The sequence below is a fragment of the Podarcis muralis genome, chromosome 14 (assembly GCF_964188315.1).
Source record: "Podarcis muralis chromosome 14, rPodMur119.hap1.1, whole genome shotgun sequence".
Classification (NCBI taxonomy): Eukaryota; Metazoa; Chordata; class Lepidosauria; order Squamata; family Lacertidae; genus Podarcis; species Podarcis muralis.
Window position 1 is genome coordinate 53850935 of NC_135668.1, and position 17511 is coordinate 53868445.

The following is a 17511-nucleotide window of genomic DNA, read 5'->3' on the forward strand; positions in this document are numbered from 1 at the left end:
TAAGGGAATTTCCCTTTAAAAAAGGGAAACGTTGACAGCTATGACGGAGTTGCTCCCGTCTTGCTTCTGGTTTGAAGGCAGAGCTGGCGGCCAGAGAAAGCAAATCTCGTGCACCCGGGGCCTGTATCCTGAAAGCTTATTTTGCCCTCCTTGCTGCCTTCCTCTCCTTCTGCAGGGACCTCTATCGTGTTTGATATGAGCCTTACCTACATCTTGGTCGCCTTGGCAGCCGTTATCCTCAACAATGCGCTGGTGGAAATGTTGAGCCTCCACACCAGGATCGCGGTGGGTAAGTCTGGCCATACAAAGCTCATAATAGGCTCACCACTAATGCAGTGAACCTCTGTGCACAGCTTTCTTCCGTTTGTCAAAATCTTCCTTCAAAAGCGCAGATCTCGGGAACGATGTAGGCCATGTTTCGCCAACCTCGAGCGCTCCAAGGACTCAGCTACATTCGTTAAAAAACAGCGTTTTGAATGCGTTATAAACATGCAACACCAGATGGCAAAAAAAGAGGACTCTTTGTGATTTTCCATTGTGGTTTTCCCCCCTTTTGTTATAACGATTTAATTTCTGACATTTATAGAGCTTTTTCCCCAGTGTGTAGATCCACCCCAAGTGTTTTGTAGGACAAATCACATCAGTCCCAGCCAGATGTTTTGTAGTCCAGAACATCTGGGGGCACCAGGTTAGGGAGAATGCATGCAGCCTCCTAGATGATGATGCAGATGTTGATGATGATGATGATGATAAGTAAATATATATATGCTGCCCATCTGACTGAGTTGCCCCAGCCACTCAGAATAGCTTCCAGCAAAATATAATCTGGTTGACATCCATCTGCCTCAGGAGACAATGGAGGAGTGTGCCTTTGAGGGTGAGGTCAAGCTGTTGGACAGTTGCAGCACCTGCTGCAGTTGTAGAGACCGATAGGGGAGAGACATGTTTTGTTGCAGCCGGGGCAGATGTAGGCGTCCGGTTGCGCTGATTCAGATGCCCCAAGGTGTTTCTTCTCTCTGTGTTCCTCCCAGCGGTCATTCCTCCTCAGGTCACTTCTGTGGATCCAGGAGTTGTGGTTGTCTGCAAGGGAATCCCAAACAGCAGGGTTGATGTCACCAGCCTTCATGTCATGTTTGTAGACATTTTTGTAACACAGAGTTGGTCTGCCAACAGGCCTGGTGCCTGAAGCCAGCTCCCCATGGAGCGTGTCCTTGGGGATCCTGCCCCCTTTATTATTCAAATTTATATGCTGCTGTTCCATATAAATATGCTCAAAGCAGCTCACAACAGAACAGTATTAAAAGCACAACTTTTAGTAAAAAGAACATATTCTGCTGATAGTCCCATGAAGAACCTATTCCAGTAGTGCTGCCTTCAGATGTTCTTGTTCAGATGTCCTTCCATTCTGTGGACCAGACCAAGCCAGTGTAGAGGTCATTGAGACAGGGGTGCAAACATGCTGGGAATGTGGACTTGGGGGAGAGCGCATTGTTGCCAAAATTTTAGGGGAGAAAGAAAGAGGCGAGGCAGCTGCTAAGTGGGAGGGATTTCCATCCCATAATCCCAGTTCTAGTTCAGGATTTACATCATCACCATCATTGTTAGTATTTTACAGTGGTACCTTGGTTCTCAAATTTAATCCATTCTGGAAGTCCGTTCCAAAACCAAAGTGTTCCAAAACCAAGGCACACTTTCCCATAGAAAGTAGTTCAAAATGGATTAATCCATTCCAGACTAAAAACAAACCCTAAAACAGCAATTTAACATGAATTTTACTATCTAACGAGACCATTGAGCCATAAAATGAAAGCAATAAATAATGTACTGCAGTCACGCAATCAGTAGCTGAACTGGGTTCCACACAGTCACAAAAACAAAACAAAAAAGAGCTGCAAAAATAAAACCACAGAATAAATGGCAAAAACAGACAGACCTCAGTGTAACACTCAAAATGGAAGTGTGGCACTCAAAACGGAGCACGTTCGGCTTCTGAAAAAAGTTCACAAACCGGAACACTTACTTCCAGGTTTGCAGTGTGTGGGTTCCAAGTTGTTTAAGTACCAAGCCGTTTGAGAACCAAGGGACCACTGTACTTATCTTGCAAAAAACTCAAAGCGATTTACTCCAAGAAACAAGCACATATCTTCAAACCAAAGAAAGCATGCCACCCACTCAAGCAGGCCACAGCTAATGAAGAGCCAAAAGCCTTGCAAAAAAAGGAAATGTTTTTCCTGGCACCTAAATAAATGTAACGACGGTCCCAGGCCAGCCTCTCTGGGGAGAGCATATTCCGCAAGCTGGGAGCCACCAGCAAAAAGGCCCCGTTCTCATGTTTCCACCCTCCAGACTTCACCCAGGGAACGAAGAAGGGCCTCAGGGGATGGACGCAGTGTCTGGGTCAGTTTGTAGGGTTTCAGAGAATGTGGTTGGCTTGCAGCTTGAAGTCAAGTCAAGTAACCTTTATTGGCATCACATAAGAACATTCAGAATAGATAGGCCAGTGTGATCTCGTCGCCACACCAGCGGCACAGTCACCCGCCAAAGGGCAGAAGGGGCAAGCAATCCGCCTCATCTCTGTGGGTTTCCAGCAAGGGCAGGATCCTGTAGCATAGTTCGGCAACAAAAAAATGAAATAGAGGAATTTAGCTACTGTCTTTGTGAACTCCTGGTCTCTCTCCTGTAATTAGAAGCGCATGACCTCTGTCTCTGGTTTCCATGTTGGGATACATAGATGGTCTAGAAACTGTTGGTGGAGATCATCATACACTTTGCATTTAAGGGCCATGTGAGCTGGAGTTTCCACCAGGTGGGCATCGCATGGGCAGATCCTATCTCCTTCTGCCAAACCCGCAAACCTACCCCAAAGGAGGTTAGAAGGATTAGAATTGAACCTAGCCAGCGAAAAAGCCCTTCTTTCTTGCAGATTAAACAAAAATTGTAAATAATTAAGATTAAGTTCCTGCGTTGCAGCTTGAAGCTCCGGGCACTTCCTGCTGAGAAATGATTCCTGCCCCCCTTCTCTGTTCCAGGGTACCTCTTTGCCTTGGGCCCCCTCCTCTTCGTCAGCATCTGTGACGTCTGGCTGGACCTCTTCACCCAGGCGCAAGCTTACGCCGTCAACCTCATTGCCGTGGGCGTGGTGGCCTTTGGTTGCACAGGTAGGCGAGGGGCGGGCAGGGGGCAGCCAGCCTCACAACGGACACGATAATCATAATTTATTATTTCTACCCTGCCCACCCAGCTGGGTTCCCCAGCCACTCTGGGCAGCTCCCAGCAGATTAAAAACAGAATAAAACACCAAACATTAAAAAATTCCCTAAACAGGGCTGCTTTCAGATGTCTTCTAAAAGTCAGATAGTTGTTTATTTCCTTGACATCTGATGGGAGGGTGTTCCACAGGGCGAGTGCCACCACCGAGAAGGCCTTCCGCCTAGTTCCCTGTAACCTCGCTTCTCACAGGAAGGAACTGCCAGAAGGCCCTCAGTGCTAGACCTCAGTGTCCGGACTGAACAATGGGGGTGGAGACTGTTAGGATTGTCCTACTCTCGTGTAGGACCCTGGTAGAGACATATGCCTGACTGGCATGTTCTCTCCCTCCTGGTCGATCGTTTGGGAGCTTCAAAAGCTTTCTTCAGCCTGAACATCACAGCAGCTGATACCAAAAGGCATCAACACACTTACGATTCTGCAGAGTATTGCGTAACAGAACTCAGTAGCACAGCATTTTGGCTAATCTACTTTATTTACATATAATACACTTGGAGCATTCTGGCTTAGCTCCTTCCTCTTCCTCATCAGACAGCAAAGAGAGAGAAAAACAAAGGACAATAGTCCCACTTCACGGAATACAGTAATACTGCATCACTTCCCACACTGTAGAATGAAAACATATACCGTCATGTGATAGACAACAATCCCATGACTACAAACATGGAGAAAGGATCCTAACTCCTTCGGGTATACTGGGCTGAGGCCGTTTCCCCTCCCCTTTAATTGCTTTAGCTGAGATTCCTGCATTGCAGAGGGTTGGACTAGATGACCCTCGGGGTCTCTCCCAATTCTACGATTCCACAATTCTGCCATTTTCCTCCCTGAATTCCTCTGCTCCCTGTAGGCACAGCCCTGATCAAAGGCAGGACTTAAATGTCACAAAACAAATCCAGAAAGCCGTTTCTGGAATAAGTCTGGAATCAAGCTTGAATTTGCTGGCAGCATTCTCCAACTTAGTTCCCTCCAGATTTGTGGAATTCTGCTCCCATCAGCCCCAGGTGACCAAGCCATTGTTGTCCAAAACAGCTGGAAACCACTAGGCTGGGAAGGCTGACAGAATAGCCATGCTCCTAATCTAGGGTTACCAGACGTCCCCGGTTCCCGGGGACAGTCCCGGATCTGCAAATCAGTCCCCGGACAAATTCCATCCCCGGAATGTCCCCAGATTTGCAAATCTGTCCCCAGAAAACGTTGCAGCGGCAGCCTCAGCAGCCTGGAGCCAGCCTGGTAGTGCAGTTGGCTCTGGCTGGCTTCAGGAGCTGCTTGCTGCCATGGCCCCGCCATTTTTCCTCGCTGAAAGTCCCCATATGATGTGTTGCGCACAAGACACATCATATGGGGACTTCCGGGAGGCAAACTGGTGGTTGCCACTGCAGCGAGCAACAAGCAGATCCTGAAGCCAGCCAGAGCCAACTGCGCTACCAGGCTGGCTCCAGGCTGCTAACTGCCACTGCCACTGCCGAAGGGGAACCAGGGATGTCTGGTGGTACAGATCTCTTGCCCCCTTCCCCTTTTGTTTTGACTGATTGGGGGAGGCTCGGGAGTTGCGGGCGGCCGGCTGTTGCCCAGTTTTTTAAAAACTCTGCACATTTATGTTTCACAGTCCGCACTACTGACTCCCTGTTGCTACTCAGCTTCAAAAAAAAAAAAAAAAAGGGGGGGTCCGCGGATTCATTGAAAGAAATCTGGTAATCATATCCTAATCCTTTCTTCTGTCTGTCTGTCTGTCTCTCTCCTCTTAAGTGCAGCAATCCAGCTTTTATGGCTACACCGGGATGTTACCAAAGCGCTACACCCAGGGGGTGATGACTGGCGAGAGTGAGTATTGCCCAAAATCCAAACCCCCATTTTTTAGTTGTTTTCACTTATTTACCGTATTGGCCCGAATATAAGCCGCACTTCTCTCCCCCCCCCCCAAAAAAAAATTCCGACCGTGAAAAGTTAAAGTGCGGCTTAAATTTGCGACCTTACAAAAATGGGATTTTACGATATCGCTGCTGGAACAGACGTGCGGAAAAACGGAACAGAAAAATGTTTCGTGGCCGATTTGTGAGGTCAAGACTGTTCCTCTGCCATTTGCGGGTGTGGGTGCCTGCGGAATTGTAGCAACCGATAACGATTTGCGATGTTAGCGATTGTACGGCAACTTTTGCGGGCTTGCAAGATCAAAGGCTTAAATTGGCTCGGAGTTACAATTCTACCAACCGCAGCGATTCTCGGCCTGTAACCCAATTTTAAGGGAGCTGTCGGGTACTGTCTCCCCCCACCCTGAATTTTAAAGGTGCGGCTTATTTGCGGGTGCAGGTTATATCCAGGCCAATACGGTATATAAGAAGCAAGAATCAATATTCAACAATCCATCTGTCAGGGATTATCTGTGATTCCTGCATCGCCAGGGGGTTGGAATAGATGACCGTTGAAGTTGACAAGCAATCATTTGAAGTATTTATTTCAATAGTGTGTATGAATGTAAATACAGGGCTACTCCAGGGGAGAAATTGCCAACACAGTGCCCACTCCAGGTGCCCACCATCCCTGATCATGGGATCTGTTCAACCACTGTGAAATCAGGATGTGCTGGACTGGATCAGCCACTGGCCCCACCCAGGAGCCTCTCCTTATGATCTTATGTCAGCTGTGCTGCCATCATCAGGTGAGGAAAGAGATTTGAAGTCCTGTTTCTTCAGGACCAGCTATGTGTCTGGATATTGAGATCTCCTGATGATGCTTTCCTTAAACCAGCGGTTCTCAACCTGTGGGTCCCCAGATGTTGTTGAACTACAACTCCCATCACCCCTAGCTAGCAAGGCCAGAGCTCAGGGATGATGGGAGTTGTAATCCAACAACATCTGGGGACCCACTGGTTGAGAACCGCTGTCTTAAAACGATTGTGCAGGAAGGAATGGGAAACAGCCCAGGTGTGTGTCTGTGCAGGTGAAATCCTTCCCTGATCAAAACCACTCTCCCTCACTCCCCACAATCCTAATAATAATAATAATAATAATAATAATAATAATAATAATAATACTTTATTTATATGCCACCCACTCAACTGGGTTTCCCCAGCCACTCTGGGCGGCTCCCAACAACGACAACAAAAGGTAAAAACACAATACAACTTTGCACCCTAAAAACTCCCCTGCTTTTTGTGGGGGGCAAATGCTTTCCCCCAGGGAGGAACTAGAATGGTAAGAGCTCTTCTTACCATGAACAATTAGTTACTGGAGGAGAAGGAATTGGTATTTTCCTTTGCTGCACTTCTGTAGGTTCGTGATTGTAGATTTCTCTCCTACAGAGAAGCTGCTGCTGGAGCTGCCATTGATTTCCGTGGGCAGTAAACGCTCCTCAGTAGTGCAATATTAATCTGACTAATAATGAGCTTGAGCTGGAAGATTAATCAACTGAAACTCCGGAGAAGAGGGGAAGGTTGTTAGATTTCTGCAGCAGGCTGCTAGGAAACCTGCCGTTTCTCTGTCTCGCGAGGGAGGTCGTCTTACGGGGCTGCTGCTTGAGAGCGTCACAGCCCTGTGGCAGAAGAGTCAACCTCTGAGCCTAGCTGACCCAAATTTTGGCCCCAAGGAAATCTAGATTCTGGGGCTGCGGTTAAATAAGGCAAACCCAGGAGATTGGGAAGAGGACGTTCCTGGCTTTGAGGCATTTTGTAATTTGTAAATGGAATAGAATACTGGTCTGTTTCCAGGCACAATTCAAAATGCTGGCTCTTGTCTATAAAGCCCTGCACTGCTTATGTCCAGGCTATCAGAAAGACCAGGGTTTCCCAAACTTGGCCCTCCAGCTGTTTTTGGACTACAACTCCCATCATTCCTAGCTAGCGGGACCAGTGCTCAGGGATGATGGGAATTGTAACCCCAAATCAACTGGAGACCAAGTTTGAGAAACCCTGAGAAGGACTATCTTCCGTCATGCACCCGGCACCCTCAGAGGACCACTTGGTGGGGTGGCGGGAGAGGGCCTCCTCGGTGGTGGCTCCTCCCAGGCAACTTTGGAACTCCCTGCCTAGGGAAGCCAGACTGGCTCTTGCCATCCTTCTGCCAGCAGGTGAAGACCATATTGTTCCAACTGGCTTTGGGGAACTGGCTGCTTTCATGAAAGCCCTGGCGCTATGCTATTTTAATAGATCAATTCAGACACTGAGAGATTGTATTAATGTTTAATTATTTTAAATGATTGCGGGTCTGGGCCCCCCCATGTTTTTGTCTGTTTTTGTCTTATCTTTGAGCTACTTTGAGTCCCTGCCAGGGAAAAAGGTGTGGTATTATTATTACTATTATTAAAGGTAAGGATGCTAGCAAAGGTAAAGTTAAAGAAGCCCCTGACCATTAGGTCCAGTCGTGACCGACTCTGGGATTGTGGCGCTCATCTCGCTTTACCGGCCAAGGGAGCTGGTGTTTGTCCACAGACAGTTTTTCCAGGTCATGTGGCCAGCATGACTAAGCCGCTTCTGGCGAACCAGAGCAGTGCACGGAAACGCCGTTTACCTTCCCGCCAGAGTGGTACCTATTTATCTACTTGCACTTTGACGTGCTTTCGAACTGCTAGGTTGGCAGGAGCAGGGACCGAGCAACGGGAGCTCACCCCGTCGCGGGGATTTGAACCACCGACCTTCTGATCGGCAAGCCCTAGGCTCTGTGGCTTAGACCACAAAGCCTCCCGCGTCCCAAGGATGCTAGTACAGAGGCCAAATACAAGTGTTTTTGCACATGCATGTAATAATAATAATAATAATATCTTTGGAACGTAACCCCCGTGCAAGATGCGACCATATTGAAGTCTTAAAGTCGGAGGTTTCTGCAGCACAGATGAGGCTCAGGGTTGCATCTGGCTTGCCAGGGTCCCCTTGCTGTATTCCCTACCTCCTTCCCCCTTCTTTGTAGAACTGTATGTGGGAAAGTTAAGGATAGTAAAAAAGGTTATCTTAAATAAGTATTATCCTTCCTTCACTCACGCTAGTAAGTGATGTAGCAGAGCAGATTCCCCTCAATATAGCTGGAAGCTAGTGTGCAGATTTGTTTGAATCTCTTAGATAATATTATTTCCCGGTGTCCCCTTTAATCCCACTTAAAAGAATAAGGACAGGGGAGTCCCTTTCTGAGTACAGTGGAAGCTCGTCTTATGTACCATCCTCCTTGTGAACGCTGCAGGTTACGAGCTCCACTAAGCTGGAAGTAGATGCTCACGGTTGCGAACTTTGCTCCGGGGTGCGAGCAGAAGTCGTGCGCCAGTGCCAGCAGCGGGAGGCACCATTAGCGAAAGCGTGCCTCAAGTTATGAGCAGTTTCAGCTTAAGAACGGACCTCTGGAACGGATTAAGTTTGTAACCGGAGGCCCCACTGTAAAGTCACAAAAAGTTTACTCACATTTCAGTTCACGATTTGATCCCTGAAAGGCAGAATTTACAGTGGTACCTCGGGTTAAGAACTTAATTCATTCTGTAGGTCTGTTCTTAACCTGAAACTGTTCTTAACCTGAAGCACCACTTTAGCTAATGGGGCCTCCCACTGCCGCCGCACGATTTCTGTTCTCATCCTGAAGCAAAGTTCTTAACCCGTGGTACTATTTCTGGGTTAGCAGAGTCTGTAACCTGAAGCGTCTGTAACCCGAGGTACCACTGTGCTTGGTAGTTACACAAAGAAACTGTGAGTTGATCTCATATGGAGACTGAACTCAGGTGCTGCTGGCTGAGAGCCAGCAGACAGCAAAATTATGTTGAAATAACAAAATGGCTGCAGGAGAGCAGCGTGGCAGCAAAAGACAGAGCAAGACAATAGAAAGACAAAACAGAATGAGAAGCTGGCTACAGGACTTGGCTCTTTATGGAGTCAGCCCATCTCCCAGGTCACATGCAGGGGGGAGATGCTCCAGGAAGTTACCCTGACTGGATGTCCCCTTGCCTGTGCCAGCTCTAGGGAAATGAGGAATGCTGCATTTGACTGCACCAGCGGATTACGTCCCACACTGTGGAGTTGGAAGGGACCCTGAGGGTCATCTAGTCCAACCCCCTGCTTTGCAGTAATCGGGGTCTGGGTGTTGTTCGGTTGTTTCTGTTTTTATTTTCATTGTGTACAGTGGACCCTCTGGATACGAATTTAATCTGTTCCGGGGGCCTGTGCGCACCCTGAAAAATCTGTATCCAGAGGCCAGAGGTTTGCTGCTTTTGCAACCCGAAGTTGCGAAACGTAACCCAAGGGTCTACTGTACAGTCATACCTCATGTTACATTTGCTTCAGGTTGCGCGCTTTCAGGTTGTGTCCTGCGGTGACCAGGAAGTACTGGAAAGGGTTACTTCTGGGTTTCATCGCTTGTGCATGCACAGACACACAAAATGACATCACGCGCATGCGCAGAAGCAGCAAATCGCAACCCGCGGGTTGCGTTATTTTCAGGTTGCGAACGGGCCTCCGGAACAGATCCTGTTCACAACCAGAGGTACCACTGTATTTGTGTTTTTATATTGTAACTTTAACCTGTGAGGCCTGAGGGTATAGGGCGGTATATAAATTTAGTAACAGCAATAATAATAACCGCCCACTTTTCTGCTCTCGCTTCCTCAGGCACCGCCGGGGTCATCATTTCGCTGAGCCGCATCTTCACCAAACTCCTCCTGTCGGACGAGAAGGAGAACACCATCATCTTCTTCTTCATCTCCATCACCCTCGAGCTCCTCTGCTTCATCCTCCACCTCCTGGTGAAGCGGACGCACTTTGTGAAGTACTACACGGCCCGCTCTCGGGACAGGGGGGCCCCCGAGTGCAGGGGGGCTGGGGGCCACGGCTCCGGGTACAGGGTCCACCATGACGTCACGGCCGAAGACATCCGATTTGTAAGTGGCCCCTTCCCCATGCAAAGTGAGCCCACGTGTTGAGCAGGGGGGGTCAGGCTTGAACCACTTTTTCTCTATTGCATTTGAAAATTCAGATTATTGTTGTTTTTAATTTTAAAACAGCCATGTCTTGAGCAAATAATTTAAATAGACAGCGCGTATATGATATCGAGCGACAGAATAATCTGGCCACAATAAGGAAATTTTGTCCATGGTATGATTATTTTCCACCTAATCATTTCTACATCTCTCTCTCTGAGAATATTGAATTAAAGACCTTGGTAAGCCATGAGGGAGGGGGATCAGATTCCCTGAAGGACAACAGGTGCTGAGGCTGGTTGTTTCCTCCCCTTTTGCTCTCTCAGGAGAACCGGCCGGGTGGGCAAGAGGCCTCCCCCCCAGAAGCCTTTCGGCAGGAGGGGGAGCTGGCTGGCGGCGGAGGCACCTATGTGAGATTTGACGTCCCTCGGGCCAAATTTCAGAGGAGCTGGCCGAGCTTCAGAGGTAAGGGCGAGGGGTCCCTCCCAGGGGCGTCGCAAGGGGTGCGTGGGGGTGCGGTCCGCCCCGGGTGTCAGGCCTGGGGGGGTGACAAAATCTCCCCGGGCAGATCAGTGTGGCGGTGCTCGCACTCCCGGCGGGCAGATTTTGGGGATTGGCGCAGTTGTTGGTGCAAAAATACGTCCGCTGATAGTGCAAATACACCCAGCGATCAGTCTGGCACCCCCCAGGCAGACAGCGTTTGTACCCCCCCCCCCAATGGGAGGCTCTCGCATCCCCAGTGGGCAGTTTTATGCAATCGGCAGTTGGATTTTCTCGCTTGGTGGGCAGCGCTGGGTAACCTTTGGGCAACCTTCCCTAAAAAAAGCTCAACTGAAGAAAGCTCAACAATAACTCTGGGCAACGTTCCCAAAAATTGCAATGGTGGGGGGGAGGGTGACAAAAAAAATAATATTGCACCAGGTAACACCTGACCTTGCTATGCCTCTGATCCCTCCTGGGGAGAAAGGTGCCCAAGACTTTTGTGGGTTCAGCCGCTGCCCAGCCTTTCCCCACAATGTTGTTCCCTGCTGTGAAAACCCCTGTCTGCCCCTTTGTAAAAAGGATGCAAACTCCCCAGTCCCAGTTACACCGCGACCCCCACCTCCTTTGCCGCCCCTCCTTTGCAGACATGATGCTCCACCGATACATCGTCTCGAGAGTCATCTGGGCGTACATGCTCTCCATCGCGATGACGTACTTCATCACGCTGTGCCTCTTCCCCGGACTGGAGTCAGAAATCCGGAACTGCACCCTCGGGGAGTGGCTCCCCATTCTCATCATGGCCATCTTCAACCTCTCCGACTTTGTGGGCAAGGTAGGAACTCGCTGCCCCCCCCCCCATCCAAAGTAGGTACCCAGCGCCCCACTGAGAAGAGGGATTTTGAGTTAATTTATTTCAGACATTGGCAAACTCTGGCCCTCCAGATGTTTGGGACTACAGTTCCCATCATCCCTGACCACTGGTCCTGTTAGCTAGGGATGATGGGAGTTGTAGTCCCAAACATCTGGAGAGCTGGAGTTTGCCTATGCCTGATTTATTTACTCCATTCATGCGCCACCTTTTTCTCCAAGTAAAAACATAATAGGAAAAAAAACCCCAATTTAAAATACAGGTTAAAATGCAATTTAAAATGCAGCCTCATTTTTAAAGTAGCCCATAGATCAAAATCGTAAGGCGAGGGAAACATAAGGGTCAGACTGAGTCCAAACCAAAGGCCAGACGGAACAGCTCTGTCCTGCAGGCCCTGTGGAAAGATGTCAAGTCCCGCAGGGCCCTAGTCTCTTATGACAGAGTGTCCCATCAAGTCGGGGCCAGTACTGAAAAGGCCCTGGCCCTAGTTGAGACCAATCTAACCACCTTGCGACTTGGGACCTCCAAAATGTTGTCATTTGTGGACCGCAAGATCCTCCACGGGGCATACCAGGAGAGGCGGTCCCATAGGTACGAGGGTCCTAGGTCGTATAGGGCTTTAAAGGTCAAAACCAGCACCTTAAACCTGACCCTGTACTCCACCGGGAGCCAGTGCAGCTGGTTTAGCACCGGGTGAATGTGATCCCGCGACAAGGACCCTGTAAGGAGCCTCGCCGCAGCATTCTGCACCCGCTGGAGTTTCTGGATCAGTCTCAAGGGCAGCCTGCGTAGAGCAAGTTACAGTAGTCAAGCCTGGAGGTGACCGTCGTGTGGATCACTGTGGCCAGATCAGGGCGAGAAAGGGAAGGGACCAACTGCTTAATATGCCACCTTCCTCTTTGCCCTTCCAGATCCTGGCTGCTTTGCCTTACGACTGGAGGGGCACACACCTCCTCATCTATTCCTGCCTGAGGGTCGTCTTCATCCCGCTCTTCATCATGTGCGTCTACCCCAATGGGAAGCCCGCCTTTGGCCACCCGGCCTGGCCCTGCATCTTCTCCCTCCTGATGGGCATCACCAACGGCTACTTTGGCAGCGTGCCCATGATCCTGGCAGCAGGCAAAGTGAGCCCCGAGCAGCGGGAGCTGGCAGGTAAGCGGGGGGGGGGGGGGGAGCCTGCTGCCCTGCCCTGCAGGGGCGTCATCGTGGAGGAAGGGGCTGGCAGAGTATCCACAGGGCCTTGCAGAGCCAGGCAGAGGCCCGGGCCAGGTAGATAATGTGCCCCCCCCTTTTTTTAAGCATGGGGATAACTGAAGTCTTATAAATAAGTAAGTATATAAATAATTTTCACAAAAGTTATGCTGACAAATAATTTTATTTCAAGGCTTGAACTGTATCTGCATATAAAGACAAAATGGAAAATATAGATATACAACAGTGCTTTCTAAAAATAAATAGGGAAAAGGATAATTTTATGTATTTACATTTAAAAATGCTTTCCTAGCTTTCTTTTCTGCAAATTATTGAATTCTATGTACAGTAGTTTTTGCTCTATAAGATGCACCGGAGACGCACCTAGTTTTAGAGGAGGAGAGCAAGAAAAAAAATGTTCTCTCCCTCTCTGCTCAGCGCCTCTCCAGCAAAGCGGGAGGAGAAACGGAAGGGGCTCCATTTCTCCTCCTGCTTCGCTGAAGGGGCGCTGCGCAGAGAGGGAAGGCTATTATCCCTGAAGCCAGGAGAGCAAGAGGGATCGATCCCTCTCGCTCTCCTGGCTTCAGCGAAAGCTGCGCAGCCTGCATTCGCTCCATAAAACGCACACACATTTCTCCTTACTTTTTAGGAGAGGGGAAGTGCATCTTATAGAGCGAAAAATATGGTACTCCTCGGGTGTAGGTAATATTCCTGGCCTAGTCAACAAAATTTTAAACAAATGTCCACATCTTCATCAATTTTTCACAATTATTTTTTTTAAAAATTAGCGATAAGAAAGCCAACACACTTATCTTTAAGGTACGTGTGGTTTTAATTTTTGGCAAACAAGATTTCAAACAAAAACTCACCAACTTTTAACAGCATGAAAAACATGGCCCACCATCACGTTCACGGCACGCTGGCTGCTGGAGCCTTGGTTGCCTCCAAACACCCTGCGCCCCTTCCGCGCTCCTCTGCGGAGCCAATCACAGGCCCCGCCCTGGACGCTGGGGAAGCTTTTCTCTCGCGCTGCCAGCCAGGGCCCCAAGGAATCTGCCCACTGCCACCCCCTCCTTTGTGCCTCCATGTTCTCCCCCGTGTATCTCCTGTGATTGTGAATATGCTGACCGAGGCCCCTTTTGGAATCGGAGGTCAGGGCCGAGTGGCCCATATGGCCCCCCCTCTGTCTGGGCCTGAGTATCCACAAAGGGAAGATTCGCACCTGGGTCCCATTGCACCGGCGCTCATCTCGCTTTATTGGCCGAGGGAGCCTGCGTACAGCTTCCGGGTCATGTGGCCAGCATGACTAAGCCGCTTCTGATGAACCAGAGCAGAGCACAGAAACGCCGTTAACCTTCCCGCCAGAGTGGTACCTATTTATCTACTTGCACTTTGACGTGCTTTCGAACTGCTAGGTGGGCAGGAGCTGGGACTGAGCAATGGGAGCTCACCCCGTCGCAGGGATTCGAACTGCCGACCTTCTGATCGGCAAGCCCTAGGCTCAGTGGTTTAACCCACAGCGCCATCCGCATCCCAAGAACCAAGGTACCACTGTAATAATAATTTTTATCGTTTTTTTTGGCTGGCCATCCGTCAGGGAGATTTTAGCTGTGGCTCCGGCATTGCCCAGGGCTGGACTAGATGACTCTTGGGGTGCCGCCCTGTTTAACCCTTTGCCCTCCTTGTCTCCTTTCCCTCCTTCCCAGGTAACACCATGACCGTCTCCTACATGTCGGGCTTGACTCTGGGCTCGGCCGTGGCCTATTTCGCTTACAGCCTCACGAGCCTGTCCCACAGCACCTGCTTCCGCACCGAGACCTACAACAGCTCCATCACGCCAGGGTACTGAGCGGAGGTTCCCCCCCAGGGCCGCCTCCGCTTCCTCATCTGAATGGCAGGGTCCCAGGCGAGGTGGGGAGGGGGAGAGAGAGAGAGATAGAGGAGGGGTCTCCCATGAGGCTGCCGTTCTGCAGGAGCAGCTGCCACTGGACCGTGTTAGGAAACGCAAAGCGACCATCTTCCTCACTCCGGCTGAGAAGAGGAAGGACCAGCAGCGGGGAAGCGCTCCTGCACAAGGCTTGTTGGAATTGGGAGGGCACCCTCAGGGGTCATCCATCCCAACCCCCTACAGTGCAGGAGCTGGAACTGAAGAGTCCCCGACAGGTGGCCACCCAAAAGGAATCCTCCACAGAAACAGAGTCCACTGCCTTCTGAGGAACTCCATTCCAGTGTCAATCAGCTCTTACTGTTCGGTGCAGGATGATTCCCCCAGGGGCCAGATCCCTGCTCCCATCTTGCCCCTTTCCTCGGGGGTAGGAGGAACACCTCCCACCCCGATGCAAGTTCTCCTGCCACCCTTGAGAGGTAGGACCCCTGACGAGTGCTGCCGCTCACTGGGCTTGGGGGTGGCCCAGCTTCTGTGAATTTGTGGGGAAGGGGATTCAGAAAGGGTTCGGCTTTGTCCCAAAGTGGGGAGGGGTATGGATTTGTCCCCCCTGACTTTGGAGGGGGCTTCGACTGGGGTGGAGGCAGGAACCCCGAGACAGCTTGTTCACACACCAGCCTTTCCTCCCTGAAGCCGATTGGTCCCGTCGTCGTAAATTTTGTCCTGTCGTGAGACTTGTCCAATCGAAATTAAAATAGGCGCACTGCTTTTACATTGCAGAGGAGAGTAAGTGTGTGGTTTGGCTTTGTCTGGATCACACTGCGCAAGGCTGCAGGGGAACGTTTTTTTAAATTTGAAAAATATTCAGTTCAGAATCAACAGCTCCCTTCACATAGAAAGCTAGCATGTTGAAGGGCCTAGCCGGGTCTTCTCCCTGACTTGCTACCGGTGCAATTTTTCTAGAAAAAGAAGTGCTGGAACTCACCATTGTTCTCTTAGAATGGCAATGGTGCCAACCCAAGAGGGGCTGGAACTGAGTTCCAGGGAGCTCTGGGTGAAAAAAGGCCTTACTTGCTACCTTTCTAAGTGCAGGGCAGTTATGTGAAAACTGAGATTTCAAACAGGAGATTTCCCACCTCCGCAAGTTTCTAAAGCAGAGACTGCCCTGCCGGAAGTATAAATTGGCTGTTATCTCTCGGGGGCCAGAAAGGTCACATGGATAAATTATCTGGTCATAAGAGTTTTAGGAATCTTTACTCCAAAGTATTAAGGGATGGGAGAAGCAAGCTAGTGGTTCTGTATCTCCCCCATGTCTTTTTATTGAGGAAGCAAACCAGCTAAACCCAAAAAACTGATCCTGCACCCAGGTGGACAGTTTTACTCCAAGGCCTCTTCTGTCCTAGTTGCAGACCCCGCTCCATTGGGCTGTCTCCAAAATGAGCTTGCCTAGAGCAGAGATGCACGAGATGTATCTCTGCACAAGTCAGGACAGCTCTCCTTGCTTTGTAGAAGCGCCAAACTTGTATCTCTTGGGTGCAGCGCCATCGTGATGGCGGACAGCCTCTCTGAAGCCAGCTAGCTGCTAATAGCGGCTTGCTTTTCGCACCGAGAATGTCCAAGATGCAGATTGCCTTCAGCAATTGTCTTGGACATCTGGGGAAACCCCTCCCAATAGCTGCAGACGGAAGAAGGGGTGTGTGTGCACGGGGAGGGTTGCTCGGATATGATGTGGAGAGGAAAATGGCGGGTGGGGAAGGGTGCCGGAAGGGAAGCACCCCTTCCCTCCCGCCCTCAAGCTGTATCCTCCCCTCGGCTGTTTTGCAGCCGTTTTGTCCACTAGGCTCCCACATTTCTGTGTCTTCTGCCAAAGGTCTGTTTTTGTCTCTTTCTCCCACATGTGCAACCACCCCTCTCCCTGGCCCCCAAAGTCCCGCTGTCGGCCTCATTTCTGCACTTGGCGTGGCACCGGTTTTGCTAATCCGGTTAGCGTGCCACACCCTCATTGAAGCGCTGCAGCCTGGACACCGTTGCCAGGTCCCCCCTCGCACCCAGCTATGTGTGTCTCTTGTTCAACACAGCCAGCCCTCCGTGGCCTGCACACACGAGAGCCACAGGCCAGGCCACAGAACAGGTTCTTCGAGGAGGGCAGGGCGTTGTGAAGTCTTGTGTGCGTGTGGCGTGTGCATGTGTGTTTGCTGACAAATAAAACTGTTGGGTTGGGTATGTCCCCCCTAAAGAAAACGTGCAGTTCAGTTTTTCTGTCTCAAGGAGTGTTGGTGGAGCATCAAACTGGGGGTGCGCAGACTTCGTTCTTCCTGCAGAGGTGCCCTCAACACGTGGGAAGTGGGGATTCGAACCCTGGTGTCGCCCACATCTGACACTCTAAGCACTACCCCTCTGTGTGCAAACAACAACAACCATTTTATTATTTATATCCCACCCATCTGGACCACCGATCCCGTGCATTTCAAAGGCTTCTGTTGATTTTCCCCACCCCCGAAGATTAATCTCCAGCCATGTTTCTTTTCTGCGACCAGAAACCTGTGCGTTTTGTTGATTCTCCCAACCAGCCCCACTGATTGCAGCACTTGAAACAAATAAACTAAAAGGAGGAGGACCCAGGCGTTGCTTGCAGGACTGCTGGTCTGATCCAGGTGCTTTCATTTTCATGGTGAAAGGTCATCGCACAGTGGTAGAGCAGACAGGACTGGCAAAGACCTCTGCCAGAAAGAAGCGTCCCAGTTGCTCCTTTTAGGATTCTGGCAAGGGTCAAGGGGAAAGACACCTGCTCTGGGGCAGCAAAGGGCCCACGGCTGCCCCTTGCCAGCACAGGCAGTTGGGTCTTGCAGGGAAGGGAGTGAGGCAGGATAACCGGAGAGCCGTCAACAGAAAAGTGATTCTGAGCACCATGGGGCAGTAGCCTGACTCGGCCCCG

General features: G+C 50.2%; 1 protein-coding gene across 4 annotated transcripts in view; it reads left to right on the forward strand.

The window, feature by feature from the left end:
• Nucleotides 1-15085, forward strand: part of SLC29A4 (solute carrier family 29 member 4) — a 29735-nt gene extending 14650 nt beyond the window's left edge. For 2 of the 4 annotated variants that reach the window (XM_028706144.2, XM_028706143.2), the window contains 8 exons: nt 176-289; nt 3030-3158; nt 5014-5088; nt 9842-10110; nt 10476-10614; nt 11277-11464; nt 12412-12652; nt 14398-15085. In XM_028706144.2, coding sequence (XP_028561977.2) covers nt 176-289; nt 3030-3158; nt 5014-5088; nt 9842-10110; nt 10476-10614; nt 11277-11464; nt 12412-12652; nt 14398-14540 — 1298 coding nt within the window. In that variant the 3' untranslated portion in view covers nt 14541-15085. The remainder of the gene's footprint in view (nt 1-175; nt 290-3029; nt 3159-5013; nt 5089-9841; nt 10111-10475; nt 10615-11276; nt 11465-12411; nt 12653-14397) is intronic. The other 2 variants (XM_028706145.2, XM_077918739.1) reach the window with 1 other exon arrangement.
• The last annotated feature ends 2426 nt before the right edge of the window (nt 15086-17511 follow it).